The sequence below is a fragment of the Haliotis rufescens genome, unplaced genomic scaffold (genome assembly GCF_023055435.1).
Source record: "Haliotis rufescens isolate VD_foot unplaced genomic scaffold, xgHalRufe1.0.p SCAF_7, whole genome shotgun sequence".
Classification (NCBI taxonomy): domain Eukaryota; kingdom Metazoa; phylum Mollusca; class Gastropoda; order Lepetellida; family Haliotidae; genus Haliotis; species Haliotis rufescens.
The window spans coordinates 10,463,132-10,489,463 of record NW_025964361.1 but is presented as its reverse complement, the minus strand read 5'-3'; the positions used below and the strand labels follow the sequence as shown (position 1 = coordinate 10,489,463).

Below are 26,332 nucleotides of genomic sequence, written 5' to 3'. Positions count from 1 at the left end.
TACATGGTTACTATAAGGACCACCCTGACATGGTTACTATGAGAAATACCCCTACATGGTTACTATGAGAAACATCACGACATGGTTACTATGAGGAACACCACGACATGGTTACAGTGAGGAACACCACGACATGGTTACTATGAGGAACACCCCGACATGGTTACTATGAGGAACACAACGACATGGTTACTATGAGAAACACCATGACATGGTTACTATGAGGAACACCACGACATGGTTACAGTGAAGAACACCACGACATGGTTACCATGAGAAACACACCGATATTGTTGCTATGAGGACCATCCTGACATGGCTACTAAAGGAAGACTCCGGCATTGTTTCTATGAGAAACATCAGGACATGGAAACTATGAGGAACACCATGACATGGTTACTATGAGAAACAACCCGACATGGTTACTATGAGGAACACCACGACATGGTTACTTAAGGAAGTCCCTAACATGGTTACTATGAGAAACACCCTGACATGGTTACTAAAGGAAGACCCCGACATGGTTACTCTGAGGAAGATCCCTACATGGTTACTATAAGGACCACCCTGACATGGTTACTATGAGAAATACCCCTACATGGTTACTATGAGAAAAATCACGACATGGTTACTATGAGGAACACCACGACATGGTTACAGTGAGGAACACCACGACATGGTTACTATGAGGAACACCCCGACATGGTTACTATGAGGAACACAACGACATGGTAACTATGAGGAACACCACGACATGGTTACTATGAGGAACACCACGACACGGTTACAGTGAAGAACACCACGACATGGTTACTATGAGGAACACCCCGACATGGTTACTATGAGGAACACCACGACATAGTAACTATGAGGAACACCACGACATGGTTACTATGAGGAACACCATGGCATGGTAACTATGAGAAACACCACGACATGGTAACTATGAGAAACGCCACGACATGGTAACTATGAGAAACACCACGACATGGTAACTATGAGGAACACCACGACATGGTTACTATGAGAAACACCACGACATGGTAACTATGAGGAACACAACGACATGGTCACTATGAGGAACACCACGACATGGTTACTTTGAGAAACACCACGACATAGTAACTATGAGGAACACAACGACATGGTAACTATGAGGAACACCACGACATGGTTACTATGAGAAACACCACGACATGGTAACTATGAGAAACATCACAAAATGGTTACTATGAGAAACACTCCGACATGGTTACTATGAGAAACACACCGATATGGTTGCTATGAGGACCATCCTGACATGGTTACTAAAGGAAGACCCCGGCATTGTTTCTATGAGAAACATCACGACATGGTAACTATGAGGAACACCATGACATGGTTACTATAAGAAACACCCCGACATGGTTACTATGAGAAACACCACGACATGGTTACTATGAGAAACACCACGCCATGGTAACTATGGTAACACGCCGTCATATAGCATGAATATTGCCTCGTGTGGTTTTAATGACCGTTATTTAAACTATTTATTTACGAAACGAACCATATACTATGTATTTCCCTGTCTAGCGTACTGTACATGTGAAATAAGAAATGTCAACATCACACCACACCTTTAAGAATACAAACATTGCTGTAAAAAATAATAAGTTACCTATCCATTCACCCATCCATCCATCCATCCGTCCATCTATATCTATCTATAGTTTATCGGATCCATAAAAATCGGTACACTTTAAAACCCTCTGAAACATCCTAAGAACACTGTAGCCTGCATCAGGTACACTCGCTCATCCATGTGAAATATATCGCCGATGCGACCGAAAGTTTGAACACACTCATCTCTTTGTACAAGTAATCAAAGACCATAAAATAATTTATTTTATCGTCTCTGAACAAACCTAGCTAAAACTCGCTTCATCAAATCAGTATTACATAGTCACGCCTCTCTCAAGCTTTACCTGTAGAAGTGCTGAACACATGGTAGGTGGCCTAAGGGAAACAACTCCCTATCATGTAGGTTTCACTCGCTCACCTCAGTGTCAATATTGAAGGTGGGCATTCGTGACCAACCCGTGTCATTCCGTGACCAGCAGGTTACGGAAAGGGGCGAGTGGTGACGAATGGGTATGTGGCCACTCGCTTTTCCCGTAAAGGTTAACGGACTTTCACGAGCAAACGTGGAAAATCATGGAACTAGTAAACGGTGTTTTGATTGGTCCATCATAAAGGTCAGATCACTCATCCAATGAGAGTTTAGATAGAACTGTCAGGGCTATTTACAAACGGGATTCCCTCACGTGGACAGGAAGTTAAACCCTTAATAGCCGCAGAGGAATCACTCGCCTGAAAAAGAGTTTGTCACACACCAGTGATGTTCAAAAGAACTGTCGGCTGCTCCTGAAAATGTTTCACAGACTTTACAGAGCGTTCAGAGATGCAAAGATAATGTGACGTCAACATTAATCGGTAGGACTTACAAGTTACATAATGTCGTATTCTATGTGATCCAAATTTGTAATGATCTGACAAGGATTAGAAACTAATACTGGAGTATTCTTAATGCAGGCAGTTTATTAGGTGTCACGCGTTACACGGTGATGAATACTTTGTGAAGTGGCCAGCCAGATCTCGACTGACACCATTATTTACACCTCTGTAAAGTAATACCTTGCGTATGAATACACGTATACGTGGAAATCCACATTTTGAAAGCGCACCTGTTACACGCTGCGTGAATATGGATCTGCTAATAATTTCCTGTTTATATTCAGTCGATTGATCCGTGAAATATGGTGATTTATTTTCTGTGAATATAGTGGTTGAGTGTCATCTATTTGTGTATGGGATAGTAATATATGCATGTTATCTGACACACCTGGAAAAATTGAGCAATGACAGCTGATCAATGGCATTTTAATGTTTCAGTGTCTTCAGTGATACAACTTGATTTGCCCTAGTTCAGTTGAGAAATTACTCTGAGAATGACTGTGGAATCAGGGACAGGGGAAGAAGGGAATGCACTTCAGTCCTGGAATACTGACTTGGACAGCCATGATCGCAAGTTTGTCAAAGTTGTGGATTTTGAAGAGGCTTTTCGGAAAAAGCCCGAAACTCCAACAGTACGAGAAAGGCTAAAGAGCTGGGCTGCTAAGAAATGCACAAGCAGAACTTTTAAGAAATCTGTTTCCAGAAATCTGCCTTTTATAAAGATGTTTAAGAACTACAAATTGAAGCAGGATCTGCCAAGTGATATCGTTGCTGGTATAACTGTCGGCATAATGATGATCCCACAGGGTGAGTTGCATGAATACTGATTAATTTGTGTATGCGTGCTGAATATTCAAAATGAAACATGGAAGTCAAGGGGTCCTTGTTGTAGCTACAAGTGAAAGATTTACGGTTCCCTTGGTTCAGATATGATATAGGAGCACTGACCTTACGACCCTCTTAAATTGGAGCGATGTTGGTGCTCTGGTACCCTAGTGGTTAAAGCCTATGCTTGTTAATGTTACTCCAAAGACCAAGAATCGATTCCCACTATGGATGCAATATTATCCTGATGATCGTGAAGCCTAATTTCCGGTTTCCCCCTGCAGTAGTATTGCTGGAATCTTTGGAAAGACATACTCACTCCCATGAGCTCTGTCATACAATTAGCATTGATTAGATTTAGCAGAGTCCCAGTAAAATCATAGTAGATGGATGGGGACCTACACCATCATTACCAACCCTTATTTGGTAATGTTGTTCAGTAGTGACAGAACAGTGCATTCCTCAGTTGAGTACAATGTTTAATTTTATGGATTAAATAACACCTACTGAGCTGTGAGGATTCTAGTAAGAGAACATGCCTTATGTCGTAGCACTACACTGTCTGTTAATTTTTTTTTATGAAGCTGTAGCTATAAATACTGGTCTGGCTAATCCTATTATTACCATGGGTTAATATTCATGTGATATTCACATTGATTACCATACAACATACACACACCAGTTACATACAACAAGTGTTATTTGTTAAACATATATTTAACCTATTTTGTCATCAATTTAACTTGTGACCTCTTATCAATTGAAAATATCAACAAACTTTCAGTGTAATGACTTCAGACATGCTGTTGAATGCGGCCGCCATACTAAGACTCCATATACCGAACGGTTGTTTATTCTACAATCCCAGAGGGTTAGATTACGCTGAGGATGAATTACATGTATTGTTGACATGTGACAGCTATTCCCAACTGAGAAGAGAATGTTTCACTAACCATCTCATAAATCTACCAATAACTGAAACCTGTGTAAGACTTATGTCAACCGACAATATCCATATTATTAAATGTTTGATTAAATTCTGTTGTAGAGTACTAAAGTTTAGAAGCAAATCACCTCTCCCTGTATCATAAAGCATACTTTCCTCCAGCTGTTTATTCAGCATTTGCATATAATAATTTTTGTTTGGAATCTGGCCCTACAGTACTGAATAAGGTCTGTCTGTCTGCCATATGCATTGGAATACAGTAAGTGTTACTTTTACCACTGACGACTTGTTTATGACATAATGCCTTCTGGTTGGCCTATGCACTTTGCAACAGAACCTGAATTTAGTTGTTAATTAGTATGATTAGGATTCGTAACTATCTTCAGTATCCAAGGTAGACAGCGCTATATCACATATCTGACTAGTCTGTGGATTAATGAATTTATTTACATATTTTATAATTGTGTGCCACTATTGGTGTTTGGAAATATCTGCAGAATATACATAAAAATGATAAAATACAACATATTATTTCTTATGAAATAGACATGATCATGATAAATAGTCTTATTATTGATGAAATGCTCTGGTGACAGGACTATATTCGAGTATGTATGATCACCTGGGAAGGCCAATTGTCAGGTGTGGTCATGTTGCTTGTGTGTCTGCAGGCACTACTTGCGTGATTCAATGCATGCTCACTCTATTCCCTGTTGAGTATTATGCAATGACCCTCCTTACTCCTGTGTTATTTAGGCCTAATCTCTCAGCAGCTCTTGCATGCTCATTTTTACTTTCATTAACGTCATAAAGCTTCATTAAGATTTATATAGACACTACTGTACAAGTATAACTGAATGACATTGGGTCGTTTTCATAACCCTAATGTTAAAAATTCAAAATTGGGTCAGTCCCTGATCCAAATACTATTGGAATAGGCTTAAATTCAAGGACCCCAGGGCATAAAAAAAAATCCCCCACCCCCACTCACCCACCCCTTAATCCAGTGTTAGCAAACAATAGCCGATAACCCCCAACTTATTCTCCTCTGTTCACCTTTTTCAGTGTGAGTAGGCTTATCACGTGACCTTTTCTCTTGTTTGTTGACAGACACACTTATTCTGAAATAAGAACAGGCGGCACCAATGCAAGCCTTTCAGTGTGCTTTACATGTTGATTTGCATAATTGTGTAGATATGCTACTACAAGTGCGATGGTGAGGTGCATAACAATATATCTTCATACATCCAGTGACCATATCGCTGGTTCTCGGGCTTCAATGACAGCACTTTGAACTGTACAACCAATGTAGAGAACAGTTACAATACATATGTTGGCGTTAAACCAGCGTTAGAAACTAACAGTTTTTGTCCACCAGTCCTTATAATGATAACATATAGCAAAACCCTTAAAACTGGCCAATTTCTGCTAGTCCTTAGGATACCTTTACCATTGGGCAGTTTGTTGAGGACTACAGGACTAGTGCCAATTTCTAACGCTGGTTAAACAACAAACCAACAAACTTGCACTACAGACACCCAAAACATTACAGCTGTTGGACACATCAGACTGGCTGGTGTCGAGTTGCATCTCTCAGTGTAAACAACCACTCCAGGAGGCACGGGTAACGATTCGCTGTGCAGAGTTTCGTCCCTTGGGCACTCCAGAAATCTATGATTGTGGGTTCGAATCCCGGTTCTCCCAAATTATGTTTCTAGGTTTGTCAGCACCATACCCGTGCTCATGGGTTTCACCTAAGTGGTAAAAGTCTGAGACCTGCATCACTTCGGGCTTTCCTCCCACATGGAGCTGACACGCCGTGATATAACTGGAAAACTGTTAAAAGGGGCGTTAAACCCAACTCACTCACTCACTCACTACAACCACTCCAGTAATGCCAGTGCTATAAACTGGACCATAGTCAGTGATCTGAGCAACGGTAAATAATACTGACAAGCATGTCAGATGTATATTCATTTATAGACATAGAAATACATATATATTTGTTCAAGTCTCACTTTCTGTACAAACATATTTTGCAGGGTACATTCTTCATGGTACTAAATCATCAGGACCTCAATGAAAAAAATTCTCAGAAGCTATAGAAATACTCCATCACAAACCTTTGATCATGTTGATCAACAAAGATCAAGGGTATTGCATCTTGTTTATGAAGATCTCATCAAGCAATATGCCATTTTAATTCGGGTCCAATCAGCTTGTCGCAACACATCTGCTTCATTACCGGTGTGCTTCAATACCCGTGTGCTTCAATACCTGTGAACCATTTGTTATTCTCACTCTACATTTGGCTTCATCCAAATATCTGTATTCTACCTGTTTTTGTCAATGTTAATCTGCTGCTTATCACATGTCATGTGGTCAGTTGTCTAAGGCGCCGAGATTCGCTGTGCAGAGTTGCGTCCCTTGCCCATGCCAGAAACCTGTGATTGTGGGTTTGAATCCCGGTTCGCCCTAATGATGTTTCTAGGTTTGTCAGCACCATACCCTTACTCATGGGTTTCACCGAAGTGATAAACGTCTAAGACCTGCACCACTTCAAGTTTCTCCCACATGTCATGCATACCTCTCATCACTTGATGGTCATCACTTCAGCTTGATAACGGTGATAAGCTTGATAAGAATCTACATCGAAACATCACCATATGCAATAAACCAGAAGTTGTTATCCAGAAAGTTGTAAGTTTTCTAAGGTACTAAGGAACAGATTAATATATAACAGTATGTAGCTAAAAATAAGAACAAAAACTGCCAGGAGGTTATGAGAGACTTTTAAAATCAATGAAAACAGTTTGGTATAAACATCGTGCAGACAATACTATACAAGCAGTGTACTTGTTGTGTCTATATTTAAGTTGCTGAGTGGTGATTACAAAAATAACACCTTTCTTATACATTTTATAAGGATTTGAGAACCCCAGTTTCAACCCACCTCACTGACAAATGTTACAAGAACTAATGATGTGATTATGTAGCTATTCACAATGAAATTTCACATCCTGCAAAAACACCAAGTGATACTTGTGCACATGTTTAACATGAACATCAACATATACACAGTATATTGACTCCGAGCCGACCAGTCCTTGTTAAGCCCCTCAATGCCAAACGCCAGACAGGGAAACAACAAGTACCATCTTTTAACGTCTTTGGTATGATGCGGCCGGAGATCGGACCCCGGATCTTCCGCTCCGCGGGCGGACGCTCTACCACTAGACCACGGAGGGGGTCACATCCTGCAGGAAGTGGTGCATGTGCGCACAAGCCAAAGTGTGTGCATCTATAGGGGAACTCACAATCACTGATGCAGTGGAGCTTATGCCCCCATTTCACTATGACCACGAATATCCGGAATCACCCCAAATAGGAAATTTTTCATGTTTGTAGATAAATCTCAATCATTTCTTGAAGTTCTTAACTGAATTTTATTTGATTTCCAAGCATTCGTACAGTTCGTGGGAGTTTGTCGAATTGGCGAGAAAGTTTTTGTTTGTCAAAAACTTTCGTGGATGTGTCCCCGAATTGAAATTACGTGGCTGTATCGTAATCCATTCGTAATTAATTCTTATGTTCCATAACACCTTCGTTATCAATTCTTTTGCAATCTTGGCTATTCTTAGCAATTCATGGCTCCCAAAATTTCTTGTCCTCAACCCGAAAATGTCCCGAGTCAACTAGGAATCATGAACAAATTAAGTAAGAACAACATTCGGCATATTCGTAACTTAATCAGGGAATTGTTACAATTCCAGCATCATCCATACCTGAATATTGTAATTCGTACATGTTTCTTAACCCATTCCTGGCATTCTTCATATTTTTCCACCCGATTAGCCACAAAAGTTTGCATTAATTGGCAGTCATCACGAATTTCAAATGTTTTTGATTCGGGGCAATTCGGGATATTCGTGGTCATGGTGAAAGGGTGGCATAAGCACATGTTTAAAATTGCCTCCTAGACAGTATCTAAATAAACAAACAAAACGGTGGATTGTGTTCCTTACTTTTAGTTTTCCACCTACCAACCATTATATTTGTTATATATTTGTAAACCAAGAAATATAAAAATCTGGTCTTATCATTGTTCCAAATCAGAAATCAATAGGGGTCAAACGATACATCAGTGCACCGGTGCATCGTGAGTTTGCATGAAACGATACAATACATGATACTAGATGATACAATTGCTAAAATAAATTACTTACAACTCATTTATTGACCCTCTGGCATTTTCGTCAGTCAAACATTGCAAAATGTGTTGAAATAACGTATCATTGTAATTTCTAAAAATAGCTTCTACTAACATGTCTACAGCTAGCTTTTCCTTTTGAACCTCCTCGGATTCATTTTAGTATTTATATTCGAGAAGTTTCCACGCGATTTGACGTGAATATGCACATCGCGATATGTATCTATTGTGACCTATGTATCATGATGCATATCTTGACTTTCCAGTATCAATTCACCCCCATAAATGAAGAGCGCCTTTACATAACCCTTAAGTAAATAGTTGAAAATGGGGGGGGGAGGGGGGGGGTAAAAATACTGTGGCAGAAAATTTCAGGGACCCTCAGACATTTTAATTGTGAACACTGCCTACTAAGCAGAATGTTAACAGTGTAAGGTATGGTTAATATGAATGCTATGTGTACATGGTGCGGTGAGTCATTAATTCCTCAGACTCAGCATCAGTTAATATCATGAATATTGTTCTCACTGTGACTAATCAGTAGTTCAGTGCTCGTTTGTACTTAGATGTACTGTATGATCACAGCCTGTTTTGTGTTGACAATTCACAGTTTAGCTATGCATGTAATGTAAATATTCATGATGCACTAACTGTTATACATGATGATCAGTGATATCACTTGAATTGTCATGATCGTTACAAGGTTGAATAGCTTCGTTGTTAGCATAGCCCGTGGTGCATTTCCTCAGGCAATGCAATTCAGGAAGTAGTGTACTGTTGCTTTGGAGATAAACTTGTGATCATGGTTGAGGCTTATTCCAAAGTTTTAGATTTTCCCCCATATATATAACTGAAATACTGCTCACTCACTCACTCACTCACTCACTCACTCACTCACTCACTCACTCACTCACTCACTCACTCTCATTGGAACCAGACAGTGTCCTCATTCGTTGGTTACTGACATTTATAAGTGACAATGACTCCACTGCAAAGCTACTGTACATAGTCAAAGTCATGGGTAATTAAGGTAGTGCATGCAAGCCCATAACTTAATACAATGACGTGTGAGGTTTTCTATCACGTTTAGCATGTAGAGGTGTTAAAACAATCATGTTTCAGGTTTCCACACAGTTACTTAGCTTTCATCACCATCAAAAAGGATTTTTAGAGCTTTCTTTTGCGTGTCAATAAATTTTTCAATGTTGAATTTCTCGTTAACTCTATCGTTATCAATAGGACGGCCACATTGTTGTGGATATCGCCAAGCCAACTTTGAAGCTGGTTCGTAACTTGTATTCTAATTATGTAAGACTGCTCCACAGACTATAGTGCAGAATGGTTTACCACTGCCGGTAATTGGCACCATGGTTTAGCACGGTAAATTTAATTGACCATTGTTTACATGATGGTGAAATACACATACACTATGGTCTACCATGGTCAAATACACATACACCATGGTCTACTTACCACCAAATTCAGTGGTGCAAATTACCGCAGACATGGTATACCATGGTCTCTATACCATGGTCTACCATGGGCAATGACCATAAAATACCACTTGAAAGGACCATGGTATATCATGGTGTACCATGGCCAAAAACACCATGGCTTACTAGGGTCCATGACCACTTACCACCAATTTCAGTGCTGCCAATTACTGCAGACATGATATACCATGGTCTCTGTGCCATGGTATACCATGGTGAATAGCCAATTATACCATGGTGTTTCATGTACAAATACACCATGGTCTACCATGGTCCATGACCATTTACGACCAAATTCTGTGGTGCCATTTATCGCGGACATGGTATACCATAGTCAATGACCATGAAATACCAGCTGAAAGGACCATGGTATACCATGGCAAAACATGGTTCTGAAGTCCTGGTTTGAGACGCAAAATGAGGGCTTTTACAAGCGAGGTCTCCATACATGTAGTTGCATAAAACGATGGGAGAAGTGTGTAACTCTTGGTGATTCCTATGTGGAGAAAGACTAATACCTATGCCAAGTTTCATTCCACTAGGTCCATCGGAAGTGGGTCAGGGGAAATCTTTAATGAACACCCCTCGTATATAATGAAAATTGACAAAGTTATTGACACCATGGTCAAGGTCCATAGCAGCCAAGTGTGAATGCTGTAATTTATTAGAGGTTGACACATGCATAATCAATAATTTGTGCCTTACTTCAGACTTAAAATGCTTAACTTGGTGTATGGATTAGACAAGAATGTTATATTGTTTATATCATGTATATATCATTGTTACCGTTTATACTCACCAGCGGTAGAAACTAACATTTTTAGTCCACTAGTCCTTATAATAATAACACATAGAAAAACCCTTAAAAAGGGCAAATTTCTATTTAACCGGTGCTCCTTATGATATTTTAACTATAGGGCAGTTTGGCAAGACAACAGGACTTAGTGCCAGTTTCTAACGCTGCACACTCTTTATATCATGTCTTTTTGAATGATGAGTATACGGTTGTCACTTCACTTACAGTTTTAGTGAGTGAGTGAGTATGGTTTTACGCCGCTTTTAGCAATATTCCAGCAATATCACGGCGGGGGACACCAGAAATGGGCTTCACACATTGTACCCATGTCGGGAATTGAACCCAGGTCTTCGGCGTGACGAGCGAACGCTTTAACCACTAGGCTACCCGACCGCCCCACTTACAGTTTTAAAAATAACACTAATCCTTAAAAAATTAATACTATTCACTCCTGATTTACAAGAATTGCTGGGCTGATCAGTTACCTTGAGGTATTCCTTAAGCAGCTTTTGATTGAATTCACTCTTAGCATGGCTAGAGTACTTATCACAGCTTTAACGTACAATCAAACCCTGTGTTATCTCGAACCTCAGCAGGACTGTATTGTAACTTCGAGATATCTAGACAATCGAGATAAAATGGCACAAACATCCAGACAGATCAAGAAACAGTATTATCCTGATTATTGTTACATAGCAATTCGAAATTAAGGACACAACATGTATACCTTATGACAAATTGAAACATACATGTTTCGCCGGCAGTGATTAAAAAGCAATTGTGACAATTTCTTCAAGAAATAAAGGATGACCATGAGTCGTTTGTTTCTTATATGAGATATAACATCAACATTTATACAGCCTCTTTAAGGATGTTGAAGAAATGTACAAGCTTAAAAAATATTTATTCAAATTTTAATAATGATGACTGACCCTCAATAGAATCAGATCTTGGAAATGTTGGACAAGTCCATTTTGTGAACAGGTGGATTAAGTTTGGTATTTCCCGCATATTCTCACAATCCTCACGTTGATTATCTGTAACTTTTCTCCTAATCCCACTTTGGATGCGATCGTTTAGTCACTGTGTAGTCCAGTTACATCAATGAGAAACAACTTTCTGGACAATTCCCCCTCAAAAATAATGTTATCCTATAAAAAACGTCAACAAGTTGTGAGTGCATATTCAATTCATCAGAAAGGACGTCATGATAGAACAATGTTTTATCATGAAATGAACTATCCTAAACGTTCATCATTGTTCTTTGTGATTTATCACATAGCTATATATCTTATGGTTGTCAATGAAGATTACCTTTGGATTAAAAGATAAGTACATATTTGGTTGAACAATTAGTTAGATTGCTCTGTACTTTTACTGTGGTGAGAAAGGTTGATGATACGCATATCGCAGTCCCGTTTCATATCGACTAATTTTGACAGAGTTACTGCCCCTGTTTTATGGAGCTTCATTTGCCTAATTGTGAGAGAGGTACTAAGCTTGTGAAATCAACTCCTCCTCCAGCTTTTAGAGAATATCCCTGACACTCTATACACAAGATGTCGACATGTTGATGATACGCATATCGCAGTCCCGTTTCATTTCGACTAATTTTGATAGAGTAACTGCCCCTGTTTTACAGAGCTTCATTTGCCTAATTGTGAGAGAGGGTACTAAGCTTGTGAAATCAACTCCTCCTCCAGCTTTTAGAGAATATCCCTGACACTCTATAGTCTATACACAAGATGTCGACATGTTGATACGCATATCGCAGTCCTGTTTCATTTCGACTAATTTTGACAGAGTTACTGCCCCTGTTTTACGGAGCTTCATGAAATCTACTCCTCCTCCAGTTTCCAGAGATTATCACAATATCTAACTATAGTTAGTTTCCTTGTATAAGGCTTTTGAGGGTGAGCTACATCCTTATGGCATTAGCATTCAGACTGGATTACTCCCCAAAAATGTTCTGCACAATTTGTTTCAAAGGCAGTGCCATCTACTGTTGTTATTTCATAAAATACAAAGAAAATATAAACTCGTTAAAAAAATTCATGCAGCGGATGTTGTGCTCTCAGAGCGTTAAATATTCACAGTGGAATAATTAATGTTGAAAATATCGGAGGATGTATCTATATAATCTAGTAACATTAATTGCAACATAATTCGATCCACAAATACCTAATATCAAATACAGTTTCCACTATGGGAAGACAAAATGTCTCTGAAAATTTGCAAAATCTCATCACACGCCCACAAATCTCATTGCATTTAGATCAGGGGGGATTTTCTCTCATAAGTAAAACATTCAAGGTTAATCCTTGTGGTACAATGACACAATATTATTGATTGTTACTTACTAAATCTCATAATCTTTGCAGGATGCTTATCTTCATATATTTCTAAATTAAAGATGACAATTTACTGTATGTTTTGATGAATTCTCGTTTTGTGCGGAGACAAACATGAAAAATGCCAATTTTGGTAAAATAGACATCCAAAAGATAAACTTTCGATGAGGTTTCTAAAAAAATTCATTTATGCCCAAGTCCTGTTATACAATTCAACCTTTTATTGTGAACAGTAAGTGAGATACATGTATTAGCAAAATAACAGCTGTAGTTGATGCACAGTCAACTCCACTGATTCGGATCAGTGAAAATGAATTTACTCACTGACTGATGAGCACATTTTATTTTTTTAATTTTACACATAAATCTACGTCGTTACAAATTGGTTGTTGTTCTAGTTTCTATATCTGGGACAGCAAAGTTTATCTTGTGTGTCATCATTACCATGAGAAACTGTTCCGTCTGTAGACTTAATTTTTTAATCAGGGATAATTCTAGGGTTGGGCCTTGTGCTTTTTGCCCCTAAATTTGAAAAAAGGCCCACATTTTCAAATACAATGGGGCATTTTAACATTGTGCTGTATGGGCGTACCTCTGGAATATTTTAAATTTTCACATAAAGAGATGTGGTCAGAATATTACTGGAATGAACCATGTTTAATCCACCTTGAATGGTGATAAACAACCGTGAAACAATTTATATGCCAGTCTCCAGAAACGTTGAACAGTTTCACTGTATGTCCTGGCCATTGTAGTTTCACATGAATTCAACTATGTCTAGAAAAAGCAACAGGGTAATGTTATTTGGTGGCAGGCCCACCTTCGTGGTCTAGTGGTAGAGCGTCCGTCCGGGGAGCGGAAGGTCCAGGGTTCAATCCTTTTGTGTGCAGTTCACTGCAAACTGTAAAAACCTGTAATGAGGTTGTGTTTCCTAAGTTCAAGAACCTCCTTCGTGGTCTAGTGGTAGAGCGTCCGTCCGGGGAGCGGAAGGTCCATGGTTCATTCCTTTTGTGTGCAGCTAACTGCAAACTGTGGAAACCTGTAATGAGGTTGTGTTTCCTTAGTTCAAGAACCTCTGGACTCAAAGGTTTGATTTCATTGTAATTCTCAGTGTCAGATTCTTTAGTTCTCAGGCACATTCCTCATTCCAACTATTTCCTGCTCTTGGGTAGGTTCATGTACATCTCCCCAATTATGTTTCTAGGTTTGTCAGCACCATACCCGTGCTCGTGGGTTTCACCGAAGTGGTTAACGTCTGAGACATGCATCACTTCGGGCTTTCCTCCCACCATGGTGAAGGATACCATTGCATTTAACATGTTTATCACATGAATGATGTCTCAGGACCATAATTCTGCTTATCAACACAGAAATTCTTAGAAACAATAGACAGAAATTCTTAGAACATGACAGTTACTCATAAGAACAAGGTATTGGTTTTCCAGTAAACTGCGTTTAAATGAACATGCTTATAACAAACTGACGTTATTTTGATGTATGTATCCTGTATATATGCTTATAATGAACTACGGTTATACAGAAATAAGATTAATGGTCCCTTTCAGTTCGTTATAACCGTAGTTTACTGTATTTTGAAATTTCAAAATTGCAGTGAGCATTACCATTGCATTTATCATGTTTATCATGTTTATCACATGAACAATGACTCAAATGTCAAAGTTTACCTCATTTTCTGTTTGTATCCAATCATGCTAATATTAACAATAACTGTGATCATATTGATGTACAAATAGTGACATCTGTCAATCAATCCATCAGTTTGACCTAATTTTCCTCTGCTTATGGCACTTCACAGACACATCAATAGGCTGCGTCAGAGGCTGTGGCATGACAGACTGAGACTTTTGTATTTCCCCAAACATTAGGTGTATCACTATACTCTGTACCAGGCTGTGATTTACCCATAAATTGCTCTATCCTGCTCATTTATCAACAATATATAATATGCAAAAAATTCACCTGCAGCAGTGCAGTGGATCTCTGTCAGCATGGTCAGGTGATGTCTGATTTAGACAAATATTGGTACAATTATGGAATCTGCTTGCCACCCAATAGCATCACAGAAACTAGATATATCACAAGAAAAATTATCAGTTGATGTATACATAATACATATTTATGTATTACATATACACTGTCATGATAGTACATATTTACATATGACATACATACATTAAACGTATTTAAGGTTCTTATGGTGAGTTGTGGAAGGTTACTCTATCCTTGACCCCTTGGATACATGAATGAATGAAAATAGTGGCAAACATATTCTGTAGCGGCTCTTGTTTAGAGTCCACACATTGCACTGTGAAGCCACGTCCAAAGAGAATTCAAAGAAAACCTGCCCTGTGTCACAAAGAAGTGATTTACATGGAAGGCCAAGGGACAAGTAATTTTACTTAAATATGAGCAGGAGAATCACATTGGCGCAACCATGTCTGAGATCCAGGGTACAAAAGGTTTTCAGCAACCCATGGGGGCGGTCGGGTAGCCTAGTGGTTAAAGCGTTCGCTGGTCACGCCGAAGACCCGGGTTCGATTCCCGGTATGGGTACAATGTGTGAAGCCCATTTCTGGTGTCCCCCGCCGTGATATTGCTGGAATATTGCTTAAAGCGGAGTCAAACCATACTAACTCACTCACTCAGCAACCCCATGCTTGTCGTAAGAAGTGACTGCCGGGATTGGGCAGTCAGGTTCGCTGACTTGGTTGATGCATGTCATCGATCCCAATTGCGTGTAACATTGCTGAGTGGGGTGTTAAATAACAAACAAACAAATCTCTTAAAAAGTCAATGATTAATATATAGGGCAACCTACTCTACTTCGGATTTTGGAGTATATGTCCCTCTTGAATAAATGCTGTAAGTCCCTTGCCAAAGACTTGGGGTTTAACGCCAGTCATTAGTCGTTGGTTATTCTTTAAAAGTTAATTCACTCAAACAATTAATCTCTACTTCCTTGTACACATTTTATTTCTTGGTTATTCTCTACATGCGTTATTATCTGTTTCTTCTCCTTCCAGGAATGGCGTTCGGTAAGCTGTCGACGCTGACGCCGGTGGTGGGCCTCTACATCTCCCTGTTTGCCCCCCTCACTTACTTCTTTGTGGGGACCGGCAGACAGGTGTCTATGGGTGAGGCCGCCTTGTTGACATGTTCAGTTTAACAACCTGCCTGCCAGACTGATGTCTCAGGAATTGTCTGAACACTTGTTTCACAACACTTTGTATACCGTATTCGACATAATAAGCGCCCAGGGCGCTCTCAAAATTAGAAATAGGGGGCTCTTATTAGAATATAATTTTGGTGAAAGAGTTGAAAGATGGTAAATTTCATGGTTTATGTTGACAGCCTGAAATGATACAAAAGAAAAGTCTGTGCGTATTATACACGAAAGATATATTTTTCCAGAATTTGATTGCCCGTAATTAAGGGTGCATATAACACACGAGTGTGTATTATACCTGAATAAATAAGTCTTGTGTACATTCATCAATCGGAAGGGTGCTAATTGGGATTGTTCACTAGCAAATAAATTAGCAAATATCGCTTATTAGAGCAGGGCGCTTATTACGTCGAATACGGTATATGTTATTGGATAATCTTGCAAGCCACAACAGTTCATTAATTTCCACAGACATTTCAAAAGGATGATGTATAAGTTTGACATTATTGAGGTAAATTAAGTAGAGTGGTCTCTATGGAATGTTCAGTTTTGTTTGGGGGAAAAGCATCATTATCTTTCCAAAATTAGGAATTTATGATTTATATGTTAACTTGAGTTCAGAGGCTCTTCGGCATTGCATGCATTGAATATTGTAAAATTTAATATTTATTGATTCTTGCATTGGGACGTTCTTAATCTGTTAATCCAATTTTAGAATTTTAGCCAATGTTGGATGTAGGTCTAGGGCTTACTATTGGCCTTTGAGAACACCTAGATATATTCATGACACTATTGTTGGAATTGAAAGAAAAGTGAGTGCTTGCGTGTGTGCGTGTGCGTGCGTGCGTGCGTGCGTGTCTGCGTGTCTGCGTGTCTGTGCTTTTGAATTGGGTTGGGTATTGGGTTGAAGTGATGGTAACTTATTTGTAAACATTAGTGGTGGGACGATCCATCAATGCATTGGTGGATCATGATTTTTTTAATTCTCATACAATCACAGTCGCACACTAAGTAAAAAAAATATCAAATCTGACCTTAAATGTTAGCTTTCACTAAACACTAATCAGTAGTGCAAGTTAATAGTAAAAACCTAAATATTTTCATTTGTTGTGCCATACTTGACACTGCCAACTGTAAATCATCAGTGCGCCAGGTATTTGGTCATCCTGTCTATGACAAAGATGGCTTACGCACCACAATTAGAGCACATGCAAGTATCGTGATCGGACCGTGAGGAAGGTATCGGGATACGTATCGGATCTCACAGTTGGTGTATTGTGCCAGCCCTAGTGAACATGTCATGTTTTGTCAAGTGTATGTAAGAGTCTTGCCACAACACACAACTATTTTAACCTTTTATAGACCGCTTGCTTATATTACGCTGATCAATACATCCACGCAGGACATGGGACATGTCAAACGCCACTTTATTAATAAACCAAAGCTTGACACTCTCGGCATCAGTGATCATGGATGCCTGATGTGCAGTGTGTGTGGGTGACATGAGCTCCAGACGATCAGTGATCATGAATGCCTGATGTGCAGTGTGTGTGGGTGACATGAGCTCCAGACGATCAGTGATCATGAATGCCTGATGTGCAGTGTGTGTGGTGACATGAGCTCCAGATGATCAGTGATCATGAATGCCTGATGTGCAGTGTGTGTGGTTGACATGAGCTCCAGATGATCAGTGATCATGAATGCCTGATGTGCAGTGTGTGTGGGTGACATGAGGTCCAGACGATCAGTGATCATGAATGCCTGATGTGCAGTGTGTGTGGGTGACATGAGCTCCAGATGATCAGTGATCATGAATGCCTGATGTGCAGTGTGTGTGGTTGACATGAGCTCCAGATGATCAGTGATCATGAATGCCTGATGTGCAGTGTGTGTGGGTGACATGAGCTCCAGATGATCAGTGATCATGAATGCCTGATGTGCAGTGTGTGTGGTTGACATGAGCTCCAGATGATCAGTGATCATGAATGCCTGATGTGCAGTGTGTGTGGGTGACATGAGCTCCAGACGATCAGTGATCATGAATGCCTGATGTGCAGTGTGTGTGGGTGACATGAGCTCCAGACGATCAGTGATCATGAATGCCTGATGTGCAGTGTGTGTGGGTGACATGAGCTCCAGACGATCAGTGATCATGAATGCCTGATGTGCAGTGTGTGTGGGTGACATGAGCTCCAGACGATCAGTGATCATGAATGCCTGATGTGCAGTGTGTGTGGTTGACATGAGCTCCAGATGATCAGTGATCATGAATGCCTGATGTGCAGTGTTGTGTGGGTGACATGAGCTCCAGACGATCAGTGATCATGAATGCCTGATGTGCAGTGTGTGTGGGTGACATGAGCTCCAGACGATCAGTGATCATGAATGCCTGATGTGCAGTGTTGTGTGGTTGACATGAGCTCCAGACGATCAGTGATCATGAATGCCTGATGTGCAGTGTGTGTGGGTGACATGAGCTCCAGACGATCAGTGATCATGAATGCCTGATGTGCAGTGTGTGTGGGTGACATGAGCTCCAGACGATCAGTGATCATGAATGCCTGATGTGCAGTGTGTGTGGGTGACATGAGCTCCAGACGATCAGTGATCATGAATGCCTGATGTGCAGTGTGTGTGGTTGACATGAGCTCCAGATGATCAGTGATCATGAATGCCTGATGTGCAGTGTTGTGTGGGTGACATGAGCTCCAGACGATCAGTGATCATGAATGCCTGATGTGCAGTGTGTGTGGGTGACATGAGCTCCAGACGATCAGTGATCATGAATGCCTGATGTGCAGTGTTGTGTGGTTGACATGAGCTCCAGATATGCCTGGATTGCCTGGAGATCAGAGAGGAGGGCATTGTTATGGTAAACATGATTTAAGTCACCAAAACATTTGAGATGGCCCCTGTGAAATGAACAGGTGCTGCCACACATGCCACCAGCTGGTGCCATCCAACTGATTGATACTAATATTAGTATTGTCTCTGTTACTTACATGCATTTGCAGCATTTTCTGATTTTAAAAATCTGATAAAAAAAATTTTTTGTCTCATGACCATGATGACAAGTAAGACTTTTTATTTTTTATTTATTGGTTTACAAAATGTTTAGGTTAAGATTCAAAATACATGATGTAAGTAGTGAAAAAATAAAAAAATATTTTTCAACTTCCGGATTAATACTGCTACTGATCTAATCATCATGATCATGCTAAGGCCAGGCTTTTTTTACTTTTAGGATTACGGATTTTTCAGCCCAAAGTCCAGGGTTTGAGGAGGAGGGAAAAAAGCAAGATGCATTTTTTTAATGCAGAATGCCTCTGGCATACTTTATGAACATATTCTGTGCTCAAAAGACCGCCATTTGTGATGATAAAGCCCCTTGTAACAATAAAAGTTCTACCACTTACAACACAGACAATTGTCAAGGGAGGCTATTGTCGGTTTCGAGATCAACAAAGATCGATTATGTGTCTCTTTACTAGTTTACAACAGTAAACTCATATGTTGTTTTATTAAAAGGTGATAACAAATAAAATAACTGAATATGAGGCTATTGGCAGGGAAAAAAAACGGAAATCTGTTTTTTGGGTGTTTTTTTACATTTTCTAAAAAATTAGTGTCGGCGGGTCTGTAATCCGAAAAATATAAAACGCCTGGCCTAATGAATGAAAAACACCCAAGTTTTAAGTGGGACAACGCTAAAACACAGCACCAGATCCTATGCCTATGGATACATAAATAATGCGCAGTCAGGGATGTACGTGGGTTATTTGTATTCGGGGTCCAGAGGACACAAAGCCTTTTAACTGTTGGGGTCCCAGGTTAAAAAGTGGAGGTCCCATAGAAGTTTGAAAAGCTGAACACTGTTCAGTTCTCTACCACAAGTGACATAAGATTCGCAAGCTCCAAGGCCGTTATTTAAAAATTGTCTGGGATTTCCCAAACTGACATGAAGTGCGAGTGCTAGTGCTAGAAGATTGTGAAGCATTTGACTGTCTAGGTATCAGAGCTACAGATAAGCAGTGTATTTGCGTAAAATACACCGCAAAAATATTCAAAACCAAATTACCGTATTCGACGTAATAAGCGCCCCGCTCTAATAAGTGCCCACGGCGATATTTTCTAATATATTGGCAAGTGAACAATCCCAATTAGCACCCCTTCCGATTGATCAATGTTCACAAGACTTATTTATTCATGTATAATACGCACTCGTGTGTTATATGCACCCTTAATTATGGGCAATTAAATTCTGGAAAAATATCTCAGTCGTATATAAACAGTTCAGGCCGTCAGCATAAACCACTAAATTTATCTTTCAACTCTGTTTTTTCCACCAAAATAATATTGTAATAAGAGGCCCCTATTTCTAATTTTGAAAGCGCTCTGGGCGCTTATTACGTCAAATACGGTACTTTCAATTATCTTTCGTTCAGAAACGCATTAAATGAAAAACTCAAAATTTATAAAAACAGCACTCGTAAATACCCATTAAAGCTTTTTCAGCATGCGTACAAAGGAACTAATTTCTGAAACACAATTACGAGCTAATTTACTTTCCGCGTCTAGAACAGTTATATACATCTGAGACATTTATGATTTCATATTTTTAAAATCTTAAAATGTTCACTAATTATGGGAAAAACCCAATAGAGTGATGAATAGATGAGTGAAAAAATATTGGTTACCAAATAAAAAATGTAATAACCCAATTAACACTGATTAAAAAAGAAACCCTAGAGTAAAAGCTCAATTGTTCAAAAAGTTATCTAGAGCTCTGTGGTGGAATTTTAAATGATAACCTACAAAAATTAATTGTAGGTGGTACTGAATTATGAAATATTTGCATTCATTCCGAAGCATGTATCTCTGTGAATGCCCTTCAGCATGTTTGGATGATTTTGTGTCTGTTTTCAATATTCATGTGTAAATCCTGGCACTTCCCAAGTACCGGGTACGCAGAGTTTAATCAGACAGTGATGCTGTACCGTGTTTCAGGATGTATCGCAGTACTGAGTCTGATGATGGCGTCGATCCTCGAGAAATATGACGCATCTGTCGCGGCATCAGGAGTTGGTGTATCTTCTGTTGACATCAATCCTGACACACACTGTCCGGAAACAAAGGAGTTCTCTGACAGCGACATGGCAAAGAGAATCGAGGTTGCAGGAGCTGTTACCTTGGCAACTGGATTGGTTACGGTACTGACTTTAAGCTGATTATTATCACACAGTGTTTTAAATTACTTTGGTGGTTACATAGAGTATGATCCTGACTTTCAATTTTGTAGATATCGATCAGTTTTTTTCATGTTATTATTAAACTTGCCCTCTTAGAAAGTAAACTCTGAAATACTATTAACGCGATTAATAGATTTATAAATCATCCCATTGAACAAAGTTTGTTTAATGTTGTTTAATGTCACACTGAGCAATATTCCAGCTATATGATGGGGGTCTGTAATTATCAAGACTGGACAGTCCAGTGATTGACATTATGAGCATCAAATTAACCAATTGGGATACATTTTATTCAAACAAAAAAGCATCAGTTATCCTTCGATATCCATCTTCCCGAGGCAAGAGAGTTAACTGACTATAAAAGTCCATTTTCCACTCTTGCCGAACTAGGCTGGTATTATGGAGTTTCAATTTGGCTGGACTAACGAGTCTATGCATAGTCCAATTGCAGGTCGATTGCAGGATTTGCAAAACGTGCACCTCCAACTCGCTGCCTACAGATATTTTCCAAATCTTTTCATGATTTTAATCAAGGTGCTCACGTGATTTGATGCACTTCGCGATGTAAGACCCATTTAAATCACAATTTAGATCTTGATTATCAACCAGATCGTCCTGACTGGGTGCCGCCATTTTGTTTGAATCAAATGCAAGTGATACGAGAGGTGGAATCTGATTGGCCCATAGGAGAGGCATAGAGGGGACATAACTCGTAATAGCAACTGGTGGCGATACGATTTAGCCCAGGAATTCTAGCCTTGTTCAGCAAGGGTGGAAACTGAATTTTTAAAGTCAGTTAACTCTCTTGCCTTGGGAAGATGTTCGGCATCTTGCCCTGTTAGAATTTTCATTCTTCTAGCTGTACTAATCTGGAAGTTTAATCTTTTTGGACCCATGAAGTTTTGGGTTAAAAATTGTCTTCAGCAACCCATGCTTGTTGTAAAAGGCGACTCACAGGTTCGGGTGGTCAGGCTCGCTGACTTGGTTGCATGGTGTCGTATCCCAATTGTGTAGATGGATGCTCATGATATCACTGGATTGTCTGGACCAAGCTCAGTTATTTACCAACAGCTGTCATATATCTGGAGTGTTGCTGAGTGCAGCATTTAACAACACCTGTCTGGAGCTTGGCATTAAGTAGGGGTGTCACAATAAATTCATCATTAGTGGTAGTAATCTACACATGGTAATGTGGAAGTTTCTTTTTCTGAAATTTTTAGGGTAAAGAAAAAGCAAATCAGTCATATCTCAAACTTTACTTTATATTTGTTATGGTTATCACATACAAAGGAAACTTCAGTTCCAAGGTTTAATTCAACTCTAAAATCCATCTGAAAAGATACACTGAAAACTATCGGTATTTATCGCAATAGTTGCTAGCAATATCAATAGTTATCGCAATAGTTTCTTTCAATATCAATAGTTATCGCAAAAGTTTCTTTCAATATCAATAGTTTTCGCAATAGTGATTTCTTAGCATTAAGGGGCTAAAACAAGGACTGGTCGGCTCGGAGTAAGTATACTGTTCATCTGAGGGACCGCCTCCGTGGACTAGTGGTAGAGCGTCCGCCTGGAGAGCGGAAGGTCCGGGGTTCGATCCCCGGCCGCGTCATACAAAAAGACGTTAAAAGATTGTACTTGTTGTTACCCTGTCTGGCGCTCGGCATTAAAGGGCTAAAACAAGGACTGGTCGGCTCGGAGTCAGTATACTGTCTAAGTGGGGTATTCATGTTAAACTGCGACATGGTATCTCAGTGAGCTAGCACTATAAATCGGCAACAGTCCGCACTAGTACATGCAGCCACACACACACGTGCATGCATGTCGCTAGATAAGTGCAATAATTTTGGATGCGACGTTAAACCCCATTTCACCTGACATTATTTATTATTTATTATTTATTATTTATTATTATTTCAGATGCTTGCTGGGAAGCTTGGGCTTGGGTTTGTCATCAACTTCATGTCCAACGCCCTCATCACAGGCTTCACAGTGGGTGTGTCCATACATGTCTGTACCAGCCAAATCAAAAATATATTCGGACTCGGATATGGCAAAATAGCCAGTGGCCCTGCCACACTGTCACCTTTCAACTACTCTGTGACAAATATGTCAGTGACAAATACTTCACTCCTGAGAATGTCTGGACTTAACCTGGACAACTGTACGACTTCTTCCATGGCTGTAGACAGACAGGCTCAGTATGCTGTGCTGACCAGGTTTAACGGGTCCTTTAAGATTATTCTGGTACGTGCTGCATTTCTCGGATTATTTGTTTACTGTAAAGTTAAATTACTTCATGACTTTTTTGTTTTGATATATACTTCAAGACAAAAGTGACTGTGTTCCTATGAATTTATTGATAAATAAACATTTATGACCAGGATAATATTTGTGATGATCATTATTAATAGACTTTATCATGTATATGCAGGCTCCTTGATGTTGGCTGTTATTAGTAACTACCACCTAAATATTTAGGGTTATGAGGGCCTCTTGACTGTCATTCATATTTGTGAACACTGATATAGCATTACAGATTGGTGAATCTTCTAACAAAAATGTAGAAACACCATTTTAGTTTTGAATAGACAATGCCTTTCAGAAAGTGGTCAAAGTTAACATAGTGTATTCGACGTAATACGCGCCCCGCTCTAATAAGCGCCCACGGCGACATTTGCTAAGATATTGGCTAGTGAACAATCCCAATTAGCACCCCTTCCGATTGATGAATGTACACAAGACTTATTTATTCGCGTATAATATGCACTTGTGTGTTATATGCACCCTTAATTATCATGATTATGGGCGTTTAATTTTGAAAAATATATCTGTCATTCATAAACATTTTAGGCTGACCATTGCTGACAGCATAAACAACAAAATTTATCTTTCAACTTTTTTTTAACAAAATAACATTCTAATAAGAGCCCCTTATTTCTTATTTTGAGAGCGCCCTGGGCGCATATTACGTCGAATACGGTATGTTATGTTTGGGATTACACTTTCTCAGTAAAGTACAAATTCTAGTATTTTTTGCGTGGACTTCTATCCCAGATTTATAACCCACACTCTCAGAATGAGGCACCTAATAGCCAGCACACAAAGTCAGTGACATACCCCATCCAGTCACCAAGGCTTCCACAGACATGGAAGTCAGACCACTGGTAGTCTACAGCACGTACTTTGTGTTGTACCAATCTGGCTCAATTCCTGGATGAGACTCCACCCAAAAAAGGAATACAAATTTGTACTTGACTAGGAAAGTGTAATCCCAAAGATAACATGTTACATTTGACCAATTTATACTTAACAGAGGGGTACACAAAGTATGTGATCTAGACTACCAGTTGTCAGACTACCATTTTTTTACACCATTTTGGTTTGATGCCAATTTATGTTATTTTTATCAGTAAGAAAATAAATAAATTTATCTCCCCTTTAATGCACAGAGTTATCTCCCTTGATCATCATGATCATGTTGATTGATTAAAGATCTGAGGACATCCCATTACGGGTCACGTCAGAGCAACCTTTCGCAAACTTTGACGGACCACTGAAACGACTAACAAGAAGTCGATTTCTGCCAATTAGAAAGCAGCTTTCTCAAACTTTACGGCATTGGTTTCAACCTGGCGACTTCCATTTCAGACTTCACTTTCAGACACAGTTTTCGATATAAATTTTGAAAACTGAACAAACGAACATTCCGGAATGTCTAATATATGGTTGAGATTGTATGGCAGTGCTTCCAATGTATTGTGCAACACCTCCTCCATTCAAATGTGTATCCCACGGAAGCGAGAGATAGACGATCATTTTGACAGAATATGTTGCACGGACCGTAACTGTCGTTCGGAATACCCCTTGTTAACGTTTTCGAGGTTGCATGATTAGAAAACACATTCTGACTGTCACTTTCATGATCTGGTTAGCAACGCTTTAATTGGTCGGATGAAAGGTCTTTCTGACGTCACCCGTAATGGGATGTCCTCAGATCTTTGTTTAGCGATAGTGAGAACTAAGATCTTATTTTAATGAGAACGATTACCCTGATTCCACTTCTGTATTTCTCTGTGTTATTTTCCAGACTTGGGTTGACATCTTGAAGCATATAACTGCCACCAATGTTGCTACACTCATCATCAGTTTGCTGTGCATGCTAATCATCTACCTCGTCAAGGCACAGATAAATGAGCGCTTCAAGGATAAAATGAAGATCCCCATTCCTATTGAGTTGATAGTTGTAAGTCATCACTTGCTTAAACATCATTCTGTACATGTTACAGCAGGCTTATAGTCACTTATACACATCGTGGCTTATTCATTTAAGTTCTAATTTGAGACCTCTAATTGATCATTCAGTAGGTTTAGAAACCAGTTTTTTGCACAGTCATGATGGAAGGGAAACAAGTTGGTTCTTCCTGAGGCAAGGGAATAAACAGACTACAAAATTCCAGTTCCCACCCTTGCCGAACTACACTGGAATTTCGTGGCTCGATCATAGCGCCACCAGTGGCTATTCTTACGAGTTATGTCCCTTCAATATCCCTGCTATTGTCCAATCAGATTCCACCTCTCATATCACTTGCATTTGCTTCAAACAAAATGGCAGCACCCAGTTCAGATGATCTGATCGATAATAAAGATGTATATTGTTATAAAATGGTTCCTACCTCAGGAAGTGCATCAAGTCATTTGAGCACCTTCTTTAAAACATAAAAAGATTTGGAAGATAACTGTCAACAACCAGTTGACGGTACCCTTTTTCAAATCCTG

The 26,332-nt window shown here is 39.5% G+C and overlaps 1 protein-coding gene across 1 annotated transcript in view; it reads left to right on the top strand.

Annotated features, from left to right (window-relative positions):
- Positions 1-2,287: 2,287 nt before the first annotated feature.
- The window catches only part of LOC124114656 (sulfate transporter-like), a 43,848-nt gene continuing 19,803 nt past the window's right edge, over positions 2,288-26,332 (top strand). Inside the window, exons 1-6 of the mRNA XM_046475331.2 lie at positions 2,288-2,475; positions 2,935-3,303; positions 16,162-16,272; positions 21,312-21,514; positions 23,474-23,800; positions 25,644-25,799. Of these exons, the coding sequence (XP_046331287.2) occupies positions 2,991-3,303; positions 16,162-16,272; positions 21,312-21,514; positions 23,474-23,800; positions 25,644-25,799 (1,110 nt within the window). The 5' untranslated portion in view covers positions 2,288-2,475; positions 2,935-2,990. The remainder of the gene's footprint in view (positions 2,476-2,934; positions 3,304-16,161; positions 16,273-21,311; positions 21,515-23,473; positions 23,801-25,643; positions 25,800-26,332) is intronic.